This window comes from Chelonoidis abingdonii, chromosome 1 (assembly GCF_003597395.2).
Source record: "Chelonoidis abingdonii isolate Lonesome George chromosome 1, CheloAbing_2.0, whole genome shotgun sequence".
NCBI classification, from domain to species: domain Eukaryota; kingdom Metazoa; phylum Chordata; order Testudines; family Testudinidae; genus Chelonoidis; species Chelonoidis abingdonii.
Window position 1 is genome coordinate 237,100,997 of NC_133769.1, and position 24,445 is coordinate 237,125,441.

The 24,445-nt window shown below is 42.1% G+C and overlaps 1 protein-coding gene across 4 annotated transcripts in view; it reads right to left on the reverse strand.

Moving 5' to 3' along the window:
- The window catches only part of SHROOM2 (shroom family member 2), a 205,545-nt gene extending 186,326 nt beyond the window's left edge, over window positions 1-19,219 (reverse strand). Inside the window, exon 1 of one of the 4 annotated variants that reach the window (XM_032777672.2) lies at window positions 18,566-19,219. In XM_032777672.2, coding sequence (XP_032633563.1) covers window positions 18,566-18,778 — 213 coding nt within the window. In that variant the 5' untranslated portion in view covers window positions 18,779-19,219. Of the gene's footprint in view, window positions 1-6,887; window positions 6,949-18,565 lie in introns of those variants that run through there. The other 3 variants (XM_032777669.2, XM_032777671.2, XM_075060587.1) reach the window with 3 other exon arrangements.
- Between the last annotated feature and the right edge of the window lie 5,226 nt (window positions 19,220-24,445).

Here is a 24,445-nt window from a genome sequence, read left to right on the forward strand (position 1 = left end):
TCTTCAAATTGGTCTTTGTTTAGCCTGGTGTTGAGTGAGATACTGTATAGTCTTCACTTGCTGCTATAAATCTACTTGCGGTATGCCTTTGTGTCACTATTTGCAGCGTTTCCTAAGTATAACTTTTTGTGAATATGGTGTTAGGAAACAACTTTAAAAAAGGAGGGTGGGATTCTCTACAGTTTAAGAGACTAGAATTGTTCCTCCCCCACATTCATTCTTCCTTGTATCTCTTAAGAAGCTTTGATTTCAGTGTTAAAAGTACTTTCACGCTCCCATGAGCCTGAGCAGAAAAGATGGGATTCCTACAGACAGATCAGTAATAGTACCACGGCAACGATCCTGATTCTAGGGGAGATTTTTCAAAGGCACAAAGAACACTTATTTGGACATAAACTTTTGTGGGTAAAAAACCTTACTTCTTCAGATGCATCTGATGCAGTGGGTTTTTTACCCACGAAAGCTTATGCCCAAATAAATCTGTTAGTCTTTAAGATGCCACCAGACTCCTTGCTGTTTTTGTGGATACAGACTAACTCGGCTACCCCCTGATATAAAGAAGAGCTAGGTGCCCAACTCCCATGAAAAGTCAAGTCAATCGGAGCTGGATGAATAACTCCACTTTATGCCTCTGAAAATATCTCCACTTTTAACTATCTTCAGATGCTACAGAGTTAGCTACCCTATAGCCAGGAAGAAATGTCTTCCAGGCATTAGAAAATGTATCATTTACCACAGGGGTTGGCAACCTCTGGGACGCAGCTCACCAGGGTAAGCATCTGGGTAGGCCCGGCCAGTTTGTTTACCTGCCATGTCAGCAGGTTCACCCAATCGTGGCTCCCACTGGCCGCGGTTCACCATCCCAGGCCAATGGGGGCTGTGGGAAGCGACGCGGGCGACAGATGTGCTGGCCACGGCTTCCCACTGCCCCCATTGACCTGGGACAGCGAACCGCGGCCAGTGGGAGCCACGGTCGGCCGAACCTGCCAATGCAGCAGGTAAACAAACTGGCCCGGCCCACCAGGGTGCTTACCCTGGTGAGCCGCGTGCCAAAGGTTGCCAACTCCTGATATACCATTAACAGACTTCTATAACTGTGCCAGATTCTATCAACATGAAGAACACCTTGGAGTGGTAACAGGCTTATTATGCATCAGAATTAAGGATACAGCTACTCTGCAATTGGGAAGCATGAATGCAGCATGTGTAGGCATATCTGAGCTAGCTCTGATGTAGCTTGATCAAAGCTAGCTCAAGTAACAATAGCAGTGAAGCTGAGGCAGCATGGACAGCAGTAACATGAGTACCTACCCTCTACAGATGGGGCTAGACTGTGCAGCCACCTCCACTGCCATATCTTTACTGTCATCATTACTTGAATAAGCTTTGACTTATATGTTTACAAATGCTGCAACTGTACCTCCTCACTGCAGTGTAGACACACCCTAAGAGCCATATCCTGTTCCCACTGGAGTCCATAAAATAAACTCCTACAGATTTCACCAAGAGCAGGAGGTGGCCTTAGATATTTAAGCATAATTAGAGGCATGATGCCCAACTTTAACTTCAAGCACGGATGCTGATAAACTGGAGAGGGTTCAGAGAAGAGCCACAAGTAGAATCAAAGGATTAGACAACATACCTTATAGTGACAGACTCAACTAGCTCAATTTATTTAGCTCAACAGAGAGACAGTTAAAGGGTGACTTGATTACAGTCTGTAAGTATGTACATGGGGAACAAATATTTAATAATGGACCCTTCAATCTAGCAGAGAAAGATATAACATGATCCAATGGCTGGAAGTTGAAGCTAGACAAATTCAGACTCGAAATAAAGCATAGATTTTTAAAAGTGAGAGCAATTAACCATTGGAATAATTTATCAAGGGTTGTGGTGGCTTCTCCATCATTCACAATTGTTACATGAAGACTGGATGTTTTTCTAAAAGCTATGCTCTAGGAATTATTTTGGGAGAAGTTCTATGGCCTATGTTATACATAGGGCTCTATCAAATTCACAGCCATGAAAAATGCATCATGGACAGTGAAATCTGGTCTCCACCCGTGAAATCTGGTCTTGTGTGTGCTTTTACTCTCTATTATACAGATTTCACAAGGGAGACTAGTGTTTCTCAAATTGGGGGTCCTGACCCAAAAGGGAGCTGCAGGGGGGGGTCTCAGGGTTATTTTGGGTGGGGGGGGGTCACAATATTGCCACCTTTGCTTCTAAGCTTCCTTCAGAGCTGGGTGTCCAGAGAGCGGCAGCTATTGGCCAGGAACCCAGCTCTGAAGGCAGCACCCCACCAGCAGCAGCAATGGCAATAACATCCCATACCATCTTTACTTCTGCACTGCTGCTGGCAGCAGCTCTGCTTCAGAGCTGGCTGCTGCTCTCCAGCTGCCCAACTCTGAAGGCAGCCCACTGCCAGCAGCAGCACAGAAGCAAGGGTAGCAGTATCGCAACACACACACCCTTACAATAGCCCTCCAACATCCCCATAACTTTTGGGTCAGGACCTCTCCAATTGAAATCTCAGACTGAAATAGCTGAAATCATGGAACTTACAATTTTTAAAATCCTAATACCATGAAATTAATGAAAATGGAGCATGAATTTGGTGGGGCCCTAGTTATACAGGAGGTCAGAATAGATTATCACAGTATTCCCTTCTGGTCTTGGGATCTATGAAACCAGTGCCATCAATTCCTGCTTGTTATAAGTAAAAAAAAAACTGAGTTAAGTTTGTCTAATTTAGATTTCTGAAATGAACACACTTCTGTTTTTCAAACCAAACTACATTTAAGCAGGCTTTTAAAGAAGGCTTTGTTTCACTACAGCAACAGACTCATGAAAAAATGGAATGAGTGTGTTTAAAAAAATTTCTATTGCATCAGAGGGTGACTTTTACAAGACTTTAGCTTTGAGATGTAAGGAAATTATCAATTAAAAGTTAAGAACCATTGGGAATATGAGAAGAAAACTAGATGGCACTATTTGAGACATCTACAGTTAACTAAAATTGTCTAGGATTGTGTCTGCTTTTATAATTATAAAGGCCAAAATGTAATCAGCTGCTGGGGGAAAAAAAGTCACAACCTCTCCCATTCCAAATCCAGTTATGCAAAGCATATCTCTCTGATGAAAATATTGTACAAATTGAGATCTGTTTATATAAAATATGAAATCAAGCAGCTTATAAGGATGGAAACATTTGAATTTCAAAGCTGTGTTTAACCAACAACAAAAGAGCCACATTCTTTCCTTGAAATGTTTTTCCACTGCATCTTGTTTGGGAAAATATCTAACCAGTTACTCCTGCATTTCATCCGCAAGGTGACACAGATGAGAAATTTCTATATCATTTTCTCTCTCCTAACCATTTTAAACAAAAAACCCCACACTAGATTACATACTAGTAGCTACATTTCACATACAAAAACTGTAACATGCACAGGCGGCTCCACGCACCAGCACGCCAAGCGCGTGCTTGGGGCGGCAAGCCACTGGGGGCACTCTGCTGGTCGCCGTGACGGCGGCAGGCAGGCTGCCTTCGGTGGCTTGCCTGCAGAGGGTCCGCTGGTCCTGCAGCTAGACAGCCTGCCTGCCGTGCTTGGGGCGGCAAAATGCCTAGAGCCGTCCCTGGTAACATGTCAAGGGTTTGCTAATGTTTACCCTGTAAGGTTGCACAGTTATTGAAGATTTTTCTGTTAGCATTCCATCAATAATCTACATTTAGGTACTTCCCATCCCGACTTGTATAACAATTTTATTTAAGAATTCTAACAGTCGCCATAATATTACAGCTCAATTACCTACAATCCTAAAATAAATGCTTTCCAAAAAAGCAAACAAAAAACAAGCACACAATCTCTAGCACTTTCTTCTTCACCCCTCCTTCCTTGTTCTGTCTCCTACCATTCCAATCCTCTGCCTCCACGTGATCTGAAGATTCCCCTCCTGTGTTGTGCCATTTTACTGTCTGTGTAATTCAGAAGATGATCCCACAAGGGAGGGATGTGGTCTTATTTTCGGTCTGCAAGGTGCCATGAATATCTATGGAACTATACAAATAATATTCTTCTTTCCAATTTTAGATTGTATTCTCTAAAAAATACCACCCCCTTTCTCTTAGAAAGAGTATGGACAATAGTGGGGATGGCAACAGAAGCAATGAACATCTGCAGTGTCTTCTGTTGTGCTGTGTAACTGTTCACTTCTTGCTCCCCCTAACGGTTTAAACATTTTCCAATCAAAACAAAACCATTAACAAAAATCATACCATTTTTAGCTTCCACATATCTTTATCATAGCCTACAGAACTAGTCTTCCCATGATCTCGTCTACCCACTTGCATCTGAAATCCTCCATAATAGTATAGAATCCCTTCCAGCCCTACTTTTCTATGATTCAATATACACCCTCAAATCTCCTTCCTGCTTCAGCCAATAGCTCCCTCTAGCTACAAAATAACCGAAAATGTAATAAGCACTAAAGAATAGCTGAGATTTTTTGAACAAAACAACATTTCCCTCAGTAATTTCTTTATACGGATTGATTTCCATACATCCTTCATCCTTGTGTCTTCATCTCCCTATACTTTCTTCCCCCTTTTTAAGTAGTAAGGTATTACTTGATTACAAGAAACCAAGGCTTCCCAAAGGATAACCCAAGGAGGCAAATGAGCCATTGAGTATCCCAAGATGCAGCTATCCGTGCAAATTAGGTGCAACCTTCAAGGCTCCAGACAAGTTGCTCTTTGTGTCATAATATTGCACATCTGTTTTCTAAATATAGGAGGGAAGAGAGGCAAAATGGGAAAATATCCCTTACTGAAGGAAATGCATTAGAATATGACATATATGAATAAACCTATGTGACCCATAAAACCATGTACTAATGACTAAGTCAAATCCTGGTTTCTCCACTACACTGTTTTGAGAACACATCAATGATGGCTGAACTACACCAACTTCCACATGAAAGAGTGCTCCAGTAGAATCAGAAAGCTGGGAAGAATGGATCGTTATTATAACACATGGTCATTTGCCAGGAAAGTGATAATTAACCAGGCAAACTTAAGGTAGTCCATTATTTTCCATGGAATCAGGAGATCCTCCTATCCTCTATTTCTTGTTCCCCGGGACAGTATGGTCCTGTTCCTTCTCTTCCTGCTAGCTGACATTTCATGTGTAAACTAACGTTTTAAAAGACTACATATTTTCCTAGAATAGAGATGTCCACATGGAAAACACATCATATGAGGTTTCTTCCTCATCAGACTTGACCAGCAAGTCCTTTTCACTTCTAATTCAAGGACATTTTAGATACAAATATTACATAAATCCTTTGAAGTACTCCTACATCTAAACATATATACTGCATAACAGAGTCATATCATAAAGACTGTATGCAGGGTTGTTGTAGCCATGCTGGTCCCAGGATACAACAGAGACAAGGTGGGAAGGTGATATCTTTATTGGACCAACTTCTGTTGGTTAGAGAGACAAGTTTGAGCTTACACAGAGCTCTTCATCAGGTCCTTAAGAAACTTGTCTGTTTCACCAACAGAAGTTGGCCTAATAAAAGATATTACCTCACCCACCTTATCGCTCGTATCATAAAGATGGCTAAAGTGAAATATTTTAGAAGACAATGGATCAATAATCTTTCTTAGAATCCAAAATCAAAGATTTATGTTGGACACAATAGGGCAATGCGGTTTCACTTCAGGAGAGCTGGCTTCACATCTGAATATGATGGGAAACCCAGACTTGTACATCAGGGTTTCCCATCATATTCACATCTACAACTCTAAGAAACTCTTAGTGAAGCCTGTAGATGTTTGCATCCTCTCTAAAGTTAGTGCTGGTAGGGCATGACTCTGCAAGATGGTATGGACTTCCTCAAAGGTGCCCAGCATCCTCAATGCCTATTGAAGTCAACAGGAGTTCAGTGTGATGAACAGGGTCTTTGCAGGGTCAAGCCATTTTTCCCCCCATGTACCTTCAGGCCCACAAACAACAAAAGACATCCTACAACATCCAGTTCTTTTATCAGCAGAAGTTTGGGTCCAGATTTTAAAAGTGTTTTCTCAGCACGCACAACTGGAGCCAGATTTTCAGAAGAGCCCAACTCTCATTTATGCTGAAGTGGGCAAAGAAATTTGTACATGATCCTATAGAGTTTCCCATTCTCAGATCCAAACACTCATCATGACCTGATGTACAGGTTTCAAAAGACTGCTGGATTGGGCACATCTACAAAAAAACCCAACTCATTTTTTCATGATATTCATATAAGATAATGAGAAAAATGGTATAGTAGTGCTACTCTGCAAGAAGTGCTGCTGTTTCCTTTACTACGAAACCATGTTTCTGAAATACCACCCTGAAGCACTATAATACATCACTTCAGAAGAGTTATGACTAACTCTAAACTGCTAATAAAAGAATCTGGTCATAAAATTAGCATTAGTAACATGTTAAGCATTTTTAAGCATTAGTTGCACCAGCACTAGTAGTAGTCATTAGTGTACTTCAGGAGGAACATTTACTACTAGCTAGATAAACACAAAACAGGCAAAGAAAAATATGCGAGGGTTCTTCCTCATTTCCCAACTTAAAACCAGTCAAATCAAATTAACATCTAATAAAGTATTTTATATGATAAATAAAACAGCATCTACACAAAAGACAGTACATTCAAAAGCATCTGTGGCCTTCAAAATCCCATTACAAAGGCTTAAGACAATTTGGTTTTCCTCTAGAGTGGAAGAGAACGGTGCCACAGTTGTAATTTTTAGAACAGCAGCAGGGAACTACACTTTCATTTACAAACAACCCAATCTTTCTCTGCCATTCCCCATTGAAAGAATACTTTCTTACTTGTATCATTCAGAGTTCAGTATCACAAGCAATCCATCACCGACTGAATGCACTACAGGCTGCAGAAAAGAAGATTTAGAACCAGGATCTAGAATGAGTCAGAACCTGCCTTTCCAAAAAGAAAGAAGCAGAGAATTTAAAAACCACGTACATTTTAGGAAGGCTAAAATTTTATTTTAAAAATTATCAACGAGGCTTGGATATTTATACACAACATAAAGATGCTAATTTAGAATTAAGGTTGCAGCAGTACACTTTCAATCCAATGCAGAATTAGGGCATGCGTTGCCAATATCCACCAAACCAGAACTTTTATTTAATAATAATTAGATCTCTAGCCCTTATGGTTGCAGTGTTAACCTCCTGCAACTATGAGCCAAACAGAACTGATGTAGTGATGTCTGCCTGAGTCTGCAGGCAGCTCCATTGCCTCTCCTGCTAAACCACAGTTTTGATAATGTGTAGGTAAGCGATAATTGCAGCTGTTAGGAATCTTGTGGGCAACAGCGAAACTGAAAAGAATTAGGTAAATTTCTATGATGCTGCTGGAGGAGCAATGAGCTGCAGCAGGGGCCGAAAATGGAGAGTCTGACTACTGTAACTATTTGTATTACCACAGCACCTGCAGCCAACATTGTTGATCAGGACACTATTGTGCTGGGTTCTTTACAAACACAGAACAAAGAGATGGCCCTGGTCCCCAGCCCTAGGATTCAAAATTGAGGCCAAGAGGGAGTCAGACTAGTGGGAACACCTTCCCATCATAGCAACTAAAAGTCTGGTAAAGGAGAGAGTAGCAGAGACCCACCCATCCCCCTAATGTTGGGGTTGTAAGGTAGGAGGGAAAATGAAATTACTGTCCATCTTTCTTCCAGAATCCAGAAGGATGAGAGTGTGCATGTTCACAAAGAAGATTGGGAGGAGAAGGCTGCAATTCATCAAACTTATTTATCAAAGGCTGATATAAAATCTAGAGCCCTGACCAAGGTCCAGGGGCAGCACCACTCAATAGAAATCCCCACAGTTCCCACTCCTCCCTTTTCAACGAATGGAGATTGAGAGGTTTTTGCTTTGCTTGGCATTGCCCTTAAACTCTGGGCCTCCCCCAGCTTTCAAAGTGGTCTTTGGTTAGTAGGTTCAGTCCTCAGACTATTATACATCTGTCAAAGTATTCAAGCCCTATGTTTGAGTGGATAGGCATGAATAAGTAGTCAGGAGAAGTTAAAGAGATAGTTTAGAAAAGGATGAGGTGAAGATAAAGAGATTTTAGGGAGAAGTAGGAAGAGGCAGAAAGTACAAACAGAAAACAACAAATATTATGTAGTGAAATAACAGTACAGCACAGTCCAGTTCTTAGAATTTGGGATCTGTATCCCTATCGATTGTCCGATATGTTTCTCTCCAATAAAAAGTATTTTCACATGAGTTTCCATGGAATCTCTTCAATATAAATCTATGCCACAATATCTGTGACCCAATATGTCCCTTTCATATAATTTACGTAGCCAGCGTTTTACAGTTTTTCATTGACTTTTGTCAGGTATCATCAAGGTTCAAAAATACTTGTTATTTCAAGATCCTCTTCCATTGCCAAGCATCCTAGTTCATGGTGGGTTTGTTTTTAAGCTTCACACATTCTTATACAGACGTTTATAGTTTTATTTTTGGCCACGTGCCTACTTCTATTTAATTCCCCATTGCTTTTCTTGCATTTACTGGAGAAACGGTGGGATTATACAGTTTTGGGTAGTCAGGCATTCTGCACTGTACCTTACTCTTCAGAGTCATATGAAACTTATTAATGGGGTTTTCCCATTTTTGCCTTCCACAAACTACTCTTCTACCTCTGAAGGCCTGACCTGGAGTTTTTAAACAAGAATTCTCTGGTTAAACTATCAGAGGGGTAGCCGTGTTAGCCTGAATCTGTAAAAGCAGCAAAGAGTCCTGTGGCACCTTATAGACTAACAGACGTATTGGAGCATTCGTGGGTGAATACCCACTTCGTCAGATCCATGACATGACATGACATGCATCTGATGAAGTGAGTATTCACCCACAAAAGCTCATGCTCCAATACGTCTGTTAGTCTATAAGGTGCCACAGGACTGCTTTGCTGCTTTTAAACTAGATGTAATGGACTGATAGTGTGGTTGAACTGTGATGGGAAAACTCCCTCCTAGCTAACACTTGTAATCCTTAGTCAACAACTATGATTTGCATGCAAAATGCTAATATCATTATCCAGTTAGGCTGAGGTGACCAAAGCTAAAATATAATTCAGAAACTTTCACTAAATTCTTTTTTGAACACATTAACAATAAAGCTAGAATTTTGAATTTTCTAAAAAACTTTACCTAAAGTTGAATACATTGTTGAAAGAGAGAAAATAAATTTGCTTTCAAAGACAAAGTTTGGTTAATTTTATATAGCCTAGGGTTACAAGCACTTGCTTTTCTTTCACTAATCCACTATAGAAGGCTGATCCACAGACTTGGTAAAAAAATTCTGAATTTCAAAACTGATGAAATTTTTAAAAATTCAAAATGTATATATTTTGCAAGACTTCCCTTTCCCCCATTTTTTGCCAAACCAGCTTCAATAACTCATTATAAAAAACTGATCACCTTCCATATTTATGAGTGTTCGCTATATTGAACTTTATCGGTTTTTGATTAAAGCTCTGAAAACCTTACAGAACTGACTAACCCATCACAATTATAGTACTATCCTTTCAAGATCCAATCATAATGCATTAGCTTTCATGTAACTTTTAAAAGACTGCAAACTCTTTTTTTACAGAAACAATGGGATAAAATTCTGACCTCACTGAAATCAATGGCAAAAATTCTCACAGGTTTCAGTAGGGACAGGATTTTTCCCAACATATTCTAAATGGACTCTCACCTCATCCATAACCCAAAGTCAAAAACTGGCTCAAAAGACTGAAAACAAGATCACTTTGATATAAATTAACATCTACCAAGTACTATATAAATTCATGAAATAACTTAAATCAATTCAACTGTTGTTTTTACCTGTTACATTTTAAGAAACTGTTAATGAAACTGCATATATCATGAATAAGGCTACATTTTAGTCACGGGTATTTTTAGGTCATGGATATTTTTGGGAACCGCAGCCAATGTGAACTGTGGGGGCGGTGCCTGAAGGCGCAGGCAATGTGCAGCGCTGCCTGGCCACACCTACACCTTGGAGCTGAGCGAAGGGAATGTCACTGCTTCCGGGGAACCCTCAGGTAAGTACCACCCACAGTCTGCCTCATCCAATACCATGCCCCAACCCTTGCCCCCTCCCACACCCAAACTCTGCTGGGGGGGGGGGGCAGGGAACGGTGGCCCAAGACTGCCCCAGCACCAGCCAGAGCAACTGGCACAGGGGCTGCCTGAGCTGCCCCTGAGCCAAGTGCAACGGCCACAGCAGAAGTCACGGAGATCACGGAAAGTCACGGAATCCATGACCTCCATGACAAACCTGACGCCTTAATCATGAGGTGTACATTAAGTAAGAGTTCTGCTGAACTGCTCGGGCCTGTCTCAAGTTTCTGTAATTAATAAGCCACAGGTCTAGGGTCATGTGCATGATGACACAAAGCACACCTTAAGAAATAAGGACAAGAATACACAGAAAGAAGGACAAGAAAAGCAGCTTGTTGCGAGAACTCAGGAGCAGTGAGGTAATACTGGCTCACTAACAACAGGCTGGTTATATCCTTCTCATCTATTCATGACTAAACTTCACTTCCCATTCACTTGTTCTTTCCCACACCCACTTTTTAAACACATGCAGCTAAAGTGGCAAACATATTGCAAAGACACAAGCTATACCCGGGTTTCTCAAACAGGGATCGTCGTTTGTGTAGGGAAAGCCCCTGGTGGGCCGGGCCAGTGTGTATACCTGCCCCGTCCACAGGCCCGGCCGATTGCGGCTCCCACTGGCCGCGGATCGCTGCTCCCAGTGGGAGCCGCGATCAGCCGGACCTGTGGACAGGGCAGGTAAACACACCGGCCCGGCCCACCGGGAGCTTTCCCTATACAAACAGCGACCCCGTTTGAGAAATCCTGAGCTATACCAAGTAAAAAACAAAACAAAAAAAACCAAACACTACCAAAAAAAAACCAACAATGCACAATCATAACATTCAGATAGTTAGTTAACAACATATTTTAGCAACCCTGTGACAACTTATTACAGCTACCAGAAGGCTGTTGCTGCTGTTGTTTTTTTTTTAATTTTTTCTGTCTGTAATTGGTACCATTACTGTAACAGGATATATTTGAGAATCGTGTCAGAACAGTGGCAACAGACACAAGGCAAAACAATTTGTATTACACTGATAGAAAACTTAAATAATAAATTGATATGTTCAAAGCTGGCTAGGGGATTTAGCCACACAATTTCTATAAGTGGGAACTGTGTGGCTAGTTCCTCTGGCTGGCTTTGTGTTTTTATCTGATTGTTTGTTTTAAAGAACCAGTGGTCGATCAGGCCAGGCACCTATACATAACTGAGTGCGTTGAGGGTAGAGGGAGGAGGAAAGCAAGGCAACAGCAGCAAGTGTTCCTTTTTGCTAGTGACAAATAGGATTCTTCACACAACAACATGAGTTCTACTGTATCATTTTAAAACAGTGATAGGTGCTAAGGAAAAAAATATTAAGTACCATTTCAGTATTACACACACTGTTTATAAAACTACATGCACATCAGTCAAAGAACACATCAGTCAAAGCAGAACCCTGTGACTTCTGAGAAGAGGGAATTTTTAGCCTCTCTTCTCAGCCAAGCTTAAAGATGATTCCTGTGAGTCACAAGCCATTTTATTCATTCTCTCTTATCTCAGTCCTCCTGTTGGCACAAAGTGAAGAACGATAATACATTTCTAGTTATGTTTTTGCCAGCAGTTTAATACATTACAAGATACTGTCCTGTGGAAAAGTTTCTAATGTTACCATGACTGTTCAGGTAAGAAAGCCTTCACTATGTAAACCAAGGCAGAGCTATTTAAATGACACAATGGATAGACAAACCAAATGAACACTCATTCTACTTAACATAAGACATTCTTCTGTGTAGAAGCCCTCATAGAAAAGACAATGCCAATGTGGCATTAAGCTCCTTACTTATCCGAAGTACCAGTGGGGACCTCACAGAAGGACAGGGGAACCAACTTAGCTTTTCCAGAATATTTGAACCCAAGCCACAGGGGGGCAGAAAGGAAAAAGTTAATACAACCCAAAACCATATTCACTTGCATTGCTTTCGCCTTCACGCTGTGGAATCCCCTTTCATACTCTTATAACATCTAGGAGTCCATTGTGCTAGGCCAGTGGTTCCTAAACTGGGGTTCATGAACCTCTGGGGGTTCACTAAATGTTACAGGGGGTTCTCGGGAAAAAATTACCAAATGGCGGACAGAGCTGTCCCTAGGGACCCTGGGCAGCACGGGGCCAGCAGCCTAGAGCTGCTGGACTTCCAAGAGCTAAGCAGATCAAAGCAAGCATATCTGTTACACTGAGGAGATATAAACTTCAAGACTCCTTATAAGAAATGGAAAGGGAGGTGGATATTTTTTGCTGTTTTTAAAATTAAATAGGCAGCTGGGATTGTTTTTAAATTATGAAGAACAAGTTTAAGCTTTGTTGTAACGTGCGTTGTTTGTCTGGACTGCTCAAGCCCTGAATGCTTGTGTAGGAGGAACTCTTTGAGTTGGCTTCTTAAATACCTTCCTGCTGTTTCACATCTGATACCCCTTGATGAAACATAGGAGCCCTGTCTTATAACAGGCTTATTCAAAGTGATACAAGCTACAAAAGTCAGATCTTGGAAGAGTGTTGCTGTTTTCATAATGTAATAAAAATACTGTAATGATAAATAATAATACTAAATAGTGTTTAATAAGCATGTCATAAAAACAAATTTTATATTTCCAAGATCACTGCTTTTATAATTTATACTCGGGTAAAGGAGAAAATCCCTGGAAATATTCATTTTTAGGAGGGGATCGCGAGACTTGACATTTCAGTGAAAGGGGTTCACAGATTGTTAAAGTTTGGGAACCGCTGTTATACGCACTGTACAAAGACAGATCAAAGACAGTCCCTGCCCAAAGAGCTTGCAGTATAAGCGTAAGACAAGAAACAGATCAATATAGACAGATGGGAGAGTACAAGGAAATAGTGAGACAATACTGGTCAGTATAATAGGCAGTGGTCTCAGCAAACCAGCAGCCTAACCATTGTCAAGCTTTTTGTAGGCATCCCGGTAAGGGAGAGTTTTAAGGAGGGATCTGAAGAACAACAAAGGGGTAGATTTTGGGGCAAGTCACTCAGCCAGGCTTAAGAGAAACAGCACAGTAAATAAAAGCTCTGTGTAGCTTGAAATCTTGTCTCTTGTACCAACAGAGATTGATCTAATAAAAGATATTATCTCACCTACCTTGTCTCTCTCTAAACCTTTATGATGGCAAACTTCTGCCTACTGACAAAAACAGCTAGAAAAACAACCCCCAACACCCCACAACAACAGGATACTACTTGTCCATGTTCAGAATCTTCATTCAACATGTAAAAATTCCCTAAAAATGCTCTAAAGCCAGAGAGCGGTACACACAATGTAGCGTTTTAGGGAAGATTTGATTTAGATAGTACTATCCCAAAGAGCAGCTCCACTCTAAGGACTAAATCAAGGGTTTGAAGAGAATTGTGAGGCATGAAGTATTTCAGGTGTGATTCTATATATTCAACTACTGGTTTTTATAGTCTACTGCTTTTTCCTAGAGATAGGGTTATGTAAATTAACAATATAGCTGACAATCATTAAGAGGAAGTGGTCTGTAGCTAATACAGGCTCTGCTCCCCCCTGCATTTCCATCAAAAAATAATGAAAAGTTCACTAGATAGAGATCATATTGAGCTCTGGGTTAGAGCACAATATTATCAACCTGTGAATCAGTAATTTACCTTAGTGGTCCTTTTTTTGCACATACAGCAGAAAACGTACAGCATTTTACCCACTAATATAAAGTTAGATTTATAGTTACTAGCAAATCTGCACTTTATTTTGGAAAAGTATTACTGGTAAGTGTTCGTTTCAACAAAAAGCCTTAATTATAATAGACAACAGAGTCTTGGTCTCTCTTTTCTAGAGGACTCATGTATGCTAAAACTCACAAAAACAGTATCCTGTGTGTCAGGGGACAGGATTCATTTTTTAAAAAAATTCTATATGTACATACAGAAAAAAAAAAGAGCAACCGAGCCAAATCCTTGGCACATATATTCTTGATCTTTTCACCTAGCTGTAGCATCAATCAATGAGCCATTTAGCCAGCCTGCCAAATGACTAATTTGTACAAAATGAAATGATTGGTTTATACTCGAGGAAACAGAAGTCTCCCTACAGAATTCTGTACAAATGGATAGCCATTAGTCTGAAAAAGAACTCTGATACACTTGAATCATTAAACAAAAAAAAATTATTTACATTTACATCATGTATTTAAAGTTATAGGATTCAAAAATTCTTTATAAAAAACAGCAGTCTCTTCTCCCACTGCTGAAACGCAGCTACTTTTGAAATGAAATAGCTCTACATAACCATTTCAGCCAGAAAATATGGGAGAATGCTGTTATCTAGTTAGAACAGAGGAATTTTATATCAAATGCAGATATTCAAATTACAATTTGCCCATTACACTTATTCTTTGTATTTTCATAGCACTTAGGAGCCCCAGTCATGAACCAGGACCCCACTGTACAAACACAGAACAAATCAAAACACCAGGCATGCACGCCCATTAGAAAAGTATTGTGGAATTTTTAATGGAAAAAAGTAGTCAGGACTCTGAGTCTGCTCCTGATCTAAAGGTGACATCTCCAGTTAGAGCTTTTCTTTATCAGTGACTCACAGGGATGAGTTTCACCTACAGAATCAGCAACACTTCTTGCAACAACCCAGGTTTCACTTGGACGTGTCTCATCCAAATATGAACCAGGCCCAACCTTGATTAGTTTAGAGAGATCATAGCTTGAGGAGGTATGGCTGTAGGCACTTGTTACAGCAATTCTTTTAAGTAGTATCAGCATTACAATGCATCAAACTCTAAGCATACTCTGCAAATATTTCACATGCATTATCAGTAAAGTTATCTTGATCATGTTAATTCCAGAACGATTTGTGATTCTTTATATGTTGTCAATACTGAACTGAATTCCAAATTGGTATTTTCTACCCATTCCCCACATCCAAACCTGGGAATGACAGGTACATTTTCTGATTATTATCAAAAAGACATTTTAAAAGAGAAAAGTTAACTATATTTAAAACTAGCTAGCTGTCAACAAAGATTATTTTTAAAGGTTCACCCATGACAATATTGAGGTTTTCATTCTTAAATTCAGTGTTCACTTGCTTCATTTAAAAAAGAAAATGAGAGAGTTAAAAGTCACACCAATAAAGAAAGTGGTGGTCCAGGTAAAGTAGAGATTCTGCAAGTTGCTATAAAAAGTCAATCTCCTTCCTTAAGGTTCAAAGTTACCATATTAGGCAAAAATAAGTTGCCTTTGGGGCAAATTTTTGGAATGCTCTAGAAGACAGGCACAGAGCTCTGGAAGAAATACAAAGCATAATGCTATTACTTTTTAATGTAAAGATTTGCAAAACCAGATTGAAAATCCCTACTTTTTCTTTCAGGATTAAGATTTTATTGTCAAGTGAGGACAGTAAAACCAAAAGACACTGAAAAAATACATGTAAGTATTAGTCAACAATGCAGTTGCAATGGGTGGGGTAAGTTTCGGAAGACCGACTATGTTCAAGACCTGAACAAGCTGTATCATGTACCACTTTTCTTCACGATCATTGCATCAAAAGAGGAAAAAAAAAAACAACAACCTACCAGGACCCCCACACACACACACTAAGTGTGCTCCTGAAGTAGGTAGGTAGAACCTTAAGTTTTCTGTTTTAGTTGCAGGGTAAGAAGAAATATTGAAATTAGCCAGCTTAAAGCACCCAATTAAATGGGATACGCTATTAGTACTGTTATTGGGTATTAGTAAGATGACTCTAGTTTGACCTTTCTTTGCACGTTGGATGAGTAAAATACTTCCTGCTCCCAACATTCCAAAGCTTATGGCACACATACTTATCTCTCTACTAAGATTTAAACATAGATTTTCTTCAGTTTAGCATGCCTTTCCTTCAGTGCATTCTGGAACTTGGTAGATTGTTAAACTGAAATTTAGTCAATTTAAAAAGAAAATCAGAACTAGTTTTAGAAATTACCCTTGCCCGAGAGTCTCCCTACTCCTTTTATGGGGTTTTCAGGGGGAAAAAAAAATTCTGTTTTTAATCTTTTCCAGTTATAGTAATCTTAGGTGCTACTTTTCAGACAGAGATATGATTTTTAAGCCAGCTGTGTCCCTTTTTGTAGTAGTTGTCCTGTGTATGGTAAGGAAAAACAGGGAAGCAGAGCTTTAGCCCACAAAATTCTTCCATGAGATATATGGGTGCAACTGCCACAGAAACCTTGGTCATCCTTGGTTCTCAAACACCCAAGGGACATACGTGCAAAGACTCCAAACGCTTAAACAGATGTGTATCTTTGCTTCTGAGAACTGTCCTATTACAACACAACGTTATGGATGTGCATCTTTGGAGAATCACGCCCTTGTCTGCTCCACAATGTGAGAAGCTTCAGAATAGGAACCACTTCAGCTTCCAAAAGTGAGACTCTAACATAGTAACAACAAGTCCTCTTCTTTGGAATCCTGAAATTTCTGAGTTCTTAGGCCCTAAAACTAAAAGTACATGGTTGGAGGCAAGGTACATAGATGATAGACACTCACTTTTCTGTTTAGATAAGCCCTAATTTGGGAAGTCCAGAATATGTAAACTTGTAAACCCAAACACAGAGAGAAAAAAACCTACTTAGTATGACAATAACAATAGAAAAGTTCTTGCTCTGGGATGTTCAAGGATTTGCTGACTCTCACATTCTTTATGTACTTGTAAAATAGGAACCGGCAACAGGCAAAATGTCCCTGGAGCTGGCAGACCAAGAGTTGCATTTCTCCGATAAAAAAGCTTCAGAAAAATAAATTTTGACTTTTTTTTTTTTTTTTTTGACTGTGAGTCTGTTTTTGTTTTTTACTTGCATAACAAGACAACTGCCTTTATGGTTTTTAAACCATCAGTTAGTCTGATGTAGTTGTTTAAGAAAATAAAAAGAGAATTCTTGGGCCATATTACCATTGTCAAGTAAGTAATGGGTGGCTAATAAACTGAAATATACATGATATATAACAGTGAAACTCAGCGTACACATACAAACACTTTTTACCCAAGAGCATTTTCTTTCTCTCATACAACGTTTAATCATGTTCCACGAGAACTTTTGTTTTAAATCAGATTTAAAGTACTATGCTAAATAAATATTTTGTAAAATTAACAAAATTCCCATGGAAAACTCAGCATCAGGGCAATGAGTGCTAGCCTTTACTTTGAATTTTCCTGGCTTGTGTCCTGTACAATAATATAAAAGCCTGAAGTAATTTCTACTATGGATGGTGAGGGAAAATGTTCCTTCATTCCACTCATTTTCTCAATATTTCAACGGTCATTCAGAATGAATTGAAAGGTTTTTGATGGGGAGGAAAAGAAAATTAAAAGCAACAAACTGTTTTCTAGACGTTTAAACCAACAACGTTTTTAAAATTGTAAAGCTGACATGCTGTAGCCAAAAAAATAGCTATTAGGTACAGCCTTATAAATGGGTTTGACAAAAAGAACAGTTTCTCTGAACATACATAACTGTGCAATGAAATGTCAGACAAAACCCTGTCAAATATATATAGCAGTATTTATGTATACAAATGAAGAATACTGTAGTGTTCTGATACAATTACACTATAAAAATTATATAAGTAGTCAATAAACTAAAACTATAGAAGTACAGCTAAAGCACTTGTGCCCCTAGGTTTATTTTTCCAACAAGCAATAGAACACAACAACCTAATATGGAAGTTTATAGCTTTGTTTATTTACATTCTCACACATCCCTGGCCTCCTCCACCACCTCACACCGTTGTTCTTCTATTACAGGTGCAGGCCAGTGCTAAAGAGGAGAAATGAGACAAGAAAGAGCAGTACACTACTGGGAAAAGGGGAACTGTACCGTTTGGACAAGGAACTATTAGAAGGTCAAGGAAATTATGAACCCATGATGTGATCAAGCAGGAACTACAAGCAACAGGCAAATGTCTTCCACTGAAGCAAGAAACTAGAAAACTCCAACCGAGAAAGATCTCCCTTAAGTTCACGGGCACACTGCAATTCACATTAGGACCAAGAGCAATAAAAAATGGCAAAGGACATATTTTTATCATGCATTTTTCCCAAAATTGTTAAACAACTTTCAAGCTTCTAAGTCTGATCATGATATGAGACGCTTGTTAAAGAGACTGCGACCGTTTTCAGCAAGGGTCGATACAAGTATAGTGTTGTCATGACTGTCATTCATTATGCCAGCCTATTGTTTGGGTCGTGTAACGACTATAGAGATATGGTTAACCTGAGAGGTGGGGGAAAGGAAAGATAAGAAAAAGGGGGGGGAACGTGTCAGGTAACAGCTCTCGCTCTCCTGCAAAGGTAATTTACCTTGGTGATGATGAGAGGTTCCCCATGCTCTCTTCCTCCTTTTAAGGTGAAGCCCCAAGGAGCCCCTCCAGTCAGCAACACTTCCACTAATTTGAACCCATCCCCTCCCCTCTGCTCCACCATCATCTGCCCCTGATCCACAAACACTGCATTCAGCCGGGGATCTTTGTCTGGAAATCTCTCCGGTCCGCCTCTGAACTCCACGTTCTCCATGGCGCTGCCGCGTTGCTGCTTCTGCGGCTACTCTAGAGGCAGGTTCCTGCCCAAATGTCTCAGCTTCTTCCTAGCCGGATCCAGCGTGCTGCGGCTGACCTAGGAACCACATACCTAACAAGAGTTTCAAGCGTGGTCCCACGGGGGTGGGAGTGATCCACCCCTGCTCGCCGCCTCCTCCTCCTGATCCCGCTTGAATGTTGTAAGCGGGGAGGCCACAAGCGGGGGGGGAGAGCTGGGGGGTTTGCGAAACTGCTCTGTGCCCAAACTTGTGGGCACCTGGCGGCCCCAAGACAGGCAGGCAGCGTTCACCCTGGCACCGCAGTGGGCTTGTTCGCAGCTGGAGAGGGAGGAAGCAGCTGCGATCTCCCTCCTTTGGCTCCCCCCAAATACTGCAGAACAGGGAGCAAAGTCACAGTGGGATTCGCAGCTCTCGCCTATGGGGGCGGGCGGGTCACCCGGGCGCTCACACACGCCGGGAGGGGGAGGACCCAGGCCAGGGGCCCGCACTGGGCCGGGTGGAGGGGCTGACAGGCGGGGCTAGACAAAGGCAGAGGCCGGGCAGCAGCGGGAGGGCAGCGCAGCTGCTTGCCCGGGCAGGAAGCGAGGGGTCAGCAGTGGCCCGCGGCGCCCTCCCCGCACGCACGAGTAGGGAGCGAGGGAAGCTGGCAGCCGCCGGCACGCAGGGGGCTACTCCCCACCCGGCCTGGGGTCTCATCCCCCCTCGGGCAACCAGCCGTGACCGTGGCAACCCCCAGCGGCTGCACCCGCCGCCCTCCTCTTCTCTCCTGCCTGCCCAGCGCTAAAGCGGCGGAGGGGGCGACAGCTGCTCAGGCCCTCACGCTTCTCCCCGCAGCCAGCGCGCGTCTTCCCCTCCCTGCGGGGGCCGGGGCTCTGGGGCGGGAAGGGGTAACTGCTTTGTGCGCTGGGTCAGGTCCGCAGCCCCGGCCCATGGCGGGCTGAGCCGGCTTGAGCAGCGACTGGGGGCGGCGCTTCAGCTGGGTCTAGCCCCCGCCCCGGCTCCGTCCACCCTGATTTGCCGCCCTCCCTGGAGCGCATCCCCTACCTGGCAGGCGGAAGGCGCCTCGGCTCTGGTCGCTGTCCCGGCTCCTGCGCCCTCATAGTCCCTCTAGCGGCAGCCGGCGAGACAAGCGGGCCGGGGGCTCAGTCCTGCTCCTGGTGTAGCCAGGCAACAAAATGCCCCCGGGCAACTCCCAGTAGAAGCAGGAGCTGGCCCCCACTTTGCCAGTGTCAGGGGGTAGCCCTGTTAGTCTGGAGCCCCAAAATCTAGGCGGAGTCCGGTGGCACCGTAGTGACGAACACATTTATTTGGGCATAAGCTTTTGTGGGTAAAAAACCACTTCACTTGCACCTGGAGAAGTGGGATTTTTTTTACCCACGAAAAGCTTATGCCCAAATAAATCTGTTAGTTTTAAGGTGCCACCAGACTCCTCGCTTTGCAAGGGGCTGAATGCCCATAGACCTGCTGCAGCCATCTGCCTTTCCCTACTGGCTTTAGCTACTTGCTCCAGGGGCCCCCAGAGCCTATAGTTATGTGTATTGGGGCAGCAGCTCGGAGACCCACTCATGGAGCAGGGCTGCATTGGGCTGGGAGGGGAGGGCTGTCCATAACTTACATAACACATTTTGGGTGATTTTTCAAGACCCTCCCCCTCGTAACACTGACACTCGGTCATGGAGGCCACCCATTCCCCCTTGTGCAGCACATAATTTATGGACAGCCCCTAGGCACTCGCCAAAATCAGCACAAAAAGCCAGCACTTGCCCCAAAGACCTCACCATCTAAGTATTAGAGGTGGTAATGTCTGGTTACAGACAGATGGGGTCAGTACAGGAAAACAATGAGACAGTATTGGTCAATGCCCTAAGCAGTGGTCTCAGTTTTCTATAGGCATCACAGCAAAGGAGATTTGAGGGAGGAAAATAATATAGCAGAATGCAACATTCTTTACAAAGATGGGCAAATATCATTTTATGGATAGGCAAGGCACTCTGTTTTCATGTTTCATTAAATAAATTCCCTGGAACGTATTGGTGTTTGTTAAAAAAAAATTAAAGTTAGGTGAAAATTGGTGCATAAAATTAAATTAATAGTTTTCTGGGTAAATATTGGGAGACAGGAGCACAGGGAAAAAAGCAACAAATAGAGAAACGTAAGGGTAGGTCTACACAGCAAAAAAAATATAAAAGAATTCCATGGCAGCAAGTCTGAGCCTGAACTCTGAGGTGATGGGGAAGGGTCTCGGAGTTTGGGTTCCAGCCTGAACCCAAATGCCCAAATAGCTATTTGTAGCCCTGTAATGTGAGCCCTGCCAGTCCAAGTCAGTTGACCTGGGGTCTGAGTTTTGCTGCGGTGTGTTTCTTTTTTTTACCTGTGTCATGTTACCCTAAGATTATTGAAAGTAAGAGCAGTTAAATGCCATAGTTTATTTGCACGTCTATTTGTGTGTGCATATATAGTAGCTTCTGCTACATTGCCTTACTTTAGCAGACAGCCTGGCATTTACACTTAGACTAATTTATTATTAACATAAACACAATTTCCTAATGTAATGTATTGATTTTCTTAACATAATATTTTTTGTCAAAAATTAAGGTGTAAATCAGTGGAAAACTAACAGCTTTTGTAAAATCTGGGAAATATTCTTTAAAAATAGGTAAAAAACAAAAATAAAGAGCCTTGTAAGGAAACAGATGCAGAGTTTGGAACTTGCCCAGTATCACAAGTGAGTTGGGACTAGATCCATAAGGGGACTTAGGTATTGGAACGCTGAGCATGCCAACCGAATCAAGTCCCATAATCTAGATAGGTGGAGGAATGCCTATTTTCCCCTTGCTTTATGGATTGCTCGGGGGCTTCAGCATGTAATCAGCATCCAGATGCCTAGAGTGAGACAACAGTGCACATACCCAGAGATAGGCTCTGAGACAACTTTTACAGCAAAAATTTAGGTGGTGAGTGAGCTTTGACATCAACAGTGTTAGACAGCAGCCAGGCAAGGGTATGGGGTTCGCAGTGGTGCCTAAAACTGAGATTCGGGTGCCTAAATCACCTAAATCACTGTAGGCGTTTTATGATACTACTATACTAATCCATCTGATTATGTATTTATTTAATCATTCTCGCTGTTTTTATGATAAAGGCAGAGGCGGATTTACCATGAAACAAACAGTGCGGTGGCAGGGGGGCCCCAATGACAGGGGGCCCCCAAAATTCAGGACAAGTCTCATCTGACAACCTGCTGGCTGTGCAGCAGGGCTCACTCAGGCAGGCTGCCTGCATTCTGTGGCTGGTGGCCCCACATTGATCCCGGAAGCGGTGCTGGCTGCTGGCACATCTCTGCATGCCCCTGGCCAGGGGAGGCAGCTGCGCAGAGTGCCCCCGCCTCAGGCAGTGCACAGAGACCCGCTGCCCCCCATCCCCAAGGAGCGCGCAGTGATGTGCCAGCAGCAGCACAGCAGGACTAAGGTGACTTCTTGCCCACACTGCCTCTCTCTCTTCGCGTCACGCCGCTCCTGGAAGCAGTTGGCATGTCCCTGCAGCTCCTTGGGGGGGGGGGTCTCTGTGCTTTGGCCCCACCCCAAGTGCCGACTCTGCAGCTCCCATTGGCTGGGAACTATGGCCAATGGGAGCTGTGGTGGCGTTGCCTGTGGGCAGCAGCGCTCAAAGACTCCCTGACCTCCCAGCCTAGGAGCCACTGCCAGAGGGGTGTGCCGGTCGCTTTGGAAGCCACAGTACCCAGGGTAAATATTGCCCCCTCACCTGCTCCCACACCACAAGCCCCTGCCCCAGCCCAGAGCCCACACCCAACACCCAAACTACTTCCCAAAGCCAACCCTCACACTCCCTCCTGCACCCCAACCCCCTGCCCCAATCATGGTACCTCACTTTATTTTCATTTACTTCCTATTACTTGCAATATAGGAGGAGGATGAAGAAAAAAAGAATGAAGGCAGGGGAGATAAGAGAGAATGATCTTTTTCTTGGCAGGGTCCCCAGGGGGCAGCCCCAAAAATGAAGCTGTGCACAGGACCCCACTAACTCTAAACCTGTCACTAGATAAAAGACATTTACTAACGAAAGTAGGATGTTGTCACCACTATGAAAGAGTTTAAGAACCTCTGTTCTGTGCACTGTGCATACAGAAATGATAACATAGAAACTATAACTATAGCGGGATATAGATCAGTTACAGGAGACTTTAGTAGAAAACAATTATACCAATTAATAGTGGAGCTCTCTAGAATGCAGATCTGTCAATTATTGTTCTAATGAGCCTTTATGTGGGTGCTCAATTTGTTTATTTGTTTTTCTGTGGTCACCAGCTCAGAAATAAAAAAAAAAAACCTAACTTCAGTGACATTTTTCTGCTATCTTCTCTGTTAGTCTTAACACTGGAAAGCAAAGAATTTCCTGCCTTCGCCAAGAGACTCATATTTTAATTTCCTCATACATCTAAGTTTTATCTGCTAACCCAAATCAAGAGGGCATACAGCTTCAGCTGAACAGGACTTGGCCTCTATGCCTATTGTTATATCAGTCTGATTCAGTCCCACATCTCACGTAATGCTCTGTAAAATCTCCTGCTCTCTATGGGTGGAAGCACCAAAACTTGTTGGAGATTTTTACCAGTCCTCTTCCATTTGTTTGCATTACCATAGTGCCTACGAACCCTAGTCATGGAGCAGAACTCAGTTGTGCTTGGCACTGTACAAACCTAGGATAAAAAGATGGACGCTACTGGAGTTTACAATCTAACTAGAAAGAATCTTCAATTTGACCTCCTCCAAACCAGTCCTTGATAACAAAGTCTTCATTCATCACAGTAACGTAATAATACCAAGACACCCAGTGAATCATCCTGTTTTCTCCCCAGGCAGTTTTGTCTTACAAATTTTGCTTGACTGAGTATAAAAGATCTTATTGATTTAAGGTAAAAGTGACAGATGCATCAGGATGTCAAAGTAATTTAGCAACTAAGTTTACAGAATCTCTCATACTAATGAGAGAAAGCATGCAGCTATCGCCAAATATGATATATTATTTCCACTTAACACTATATATACACACACAGCAAAATAGTAAGATATATTTGCCCTCTTAACTATAGCAGTCATTACTTGCATTCACTATTGTAATAAACCTGTGCATTCAATCAGAGAAGAAGGCAGGCAGGAGAAAAGAAAGGTAAGGAGAACAAATGTTCTTTCCCCACATATAGATTCTCTGGATAATGTCATGGTCTCATGGACATCAATTCTAATATTCCCATTGATTTCGGTGAGGCTAGGATTTCATGCTCTAGGACCATTATTGCTGACTCTGGAGTCCGCTGATAGCACATCACTTAACAATGATACCCAGTTCTTATAGGATTCTTTTCATTAGTAGATCTCAAAGTGGTTTACAAAGGAGATTAGAATCACTATCCCATTTTATAGATGAGGATATCAAGGCATGCAGAGGTGAAGTGACTGGCCCAAGCTCATCCAACAGGCTAATAGCAAAACTGGGAATAGAACCAGGTCTTCTGAGTCCCATGATGGATGTCTTGTTTGCTAAGTCACACTGCCTCTCTCTAACTGAGATTATTGAATATGCATACTACATAGTGTTAAACATGGAATCATTGTCAGACTACTCAA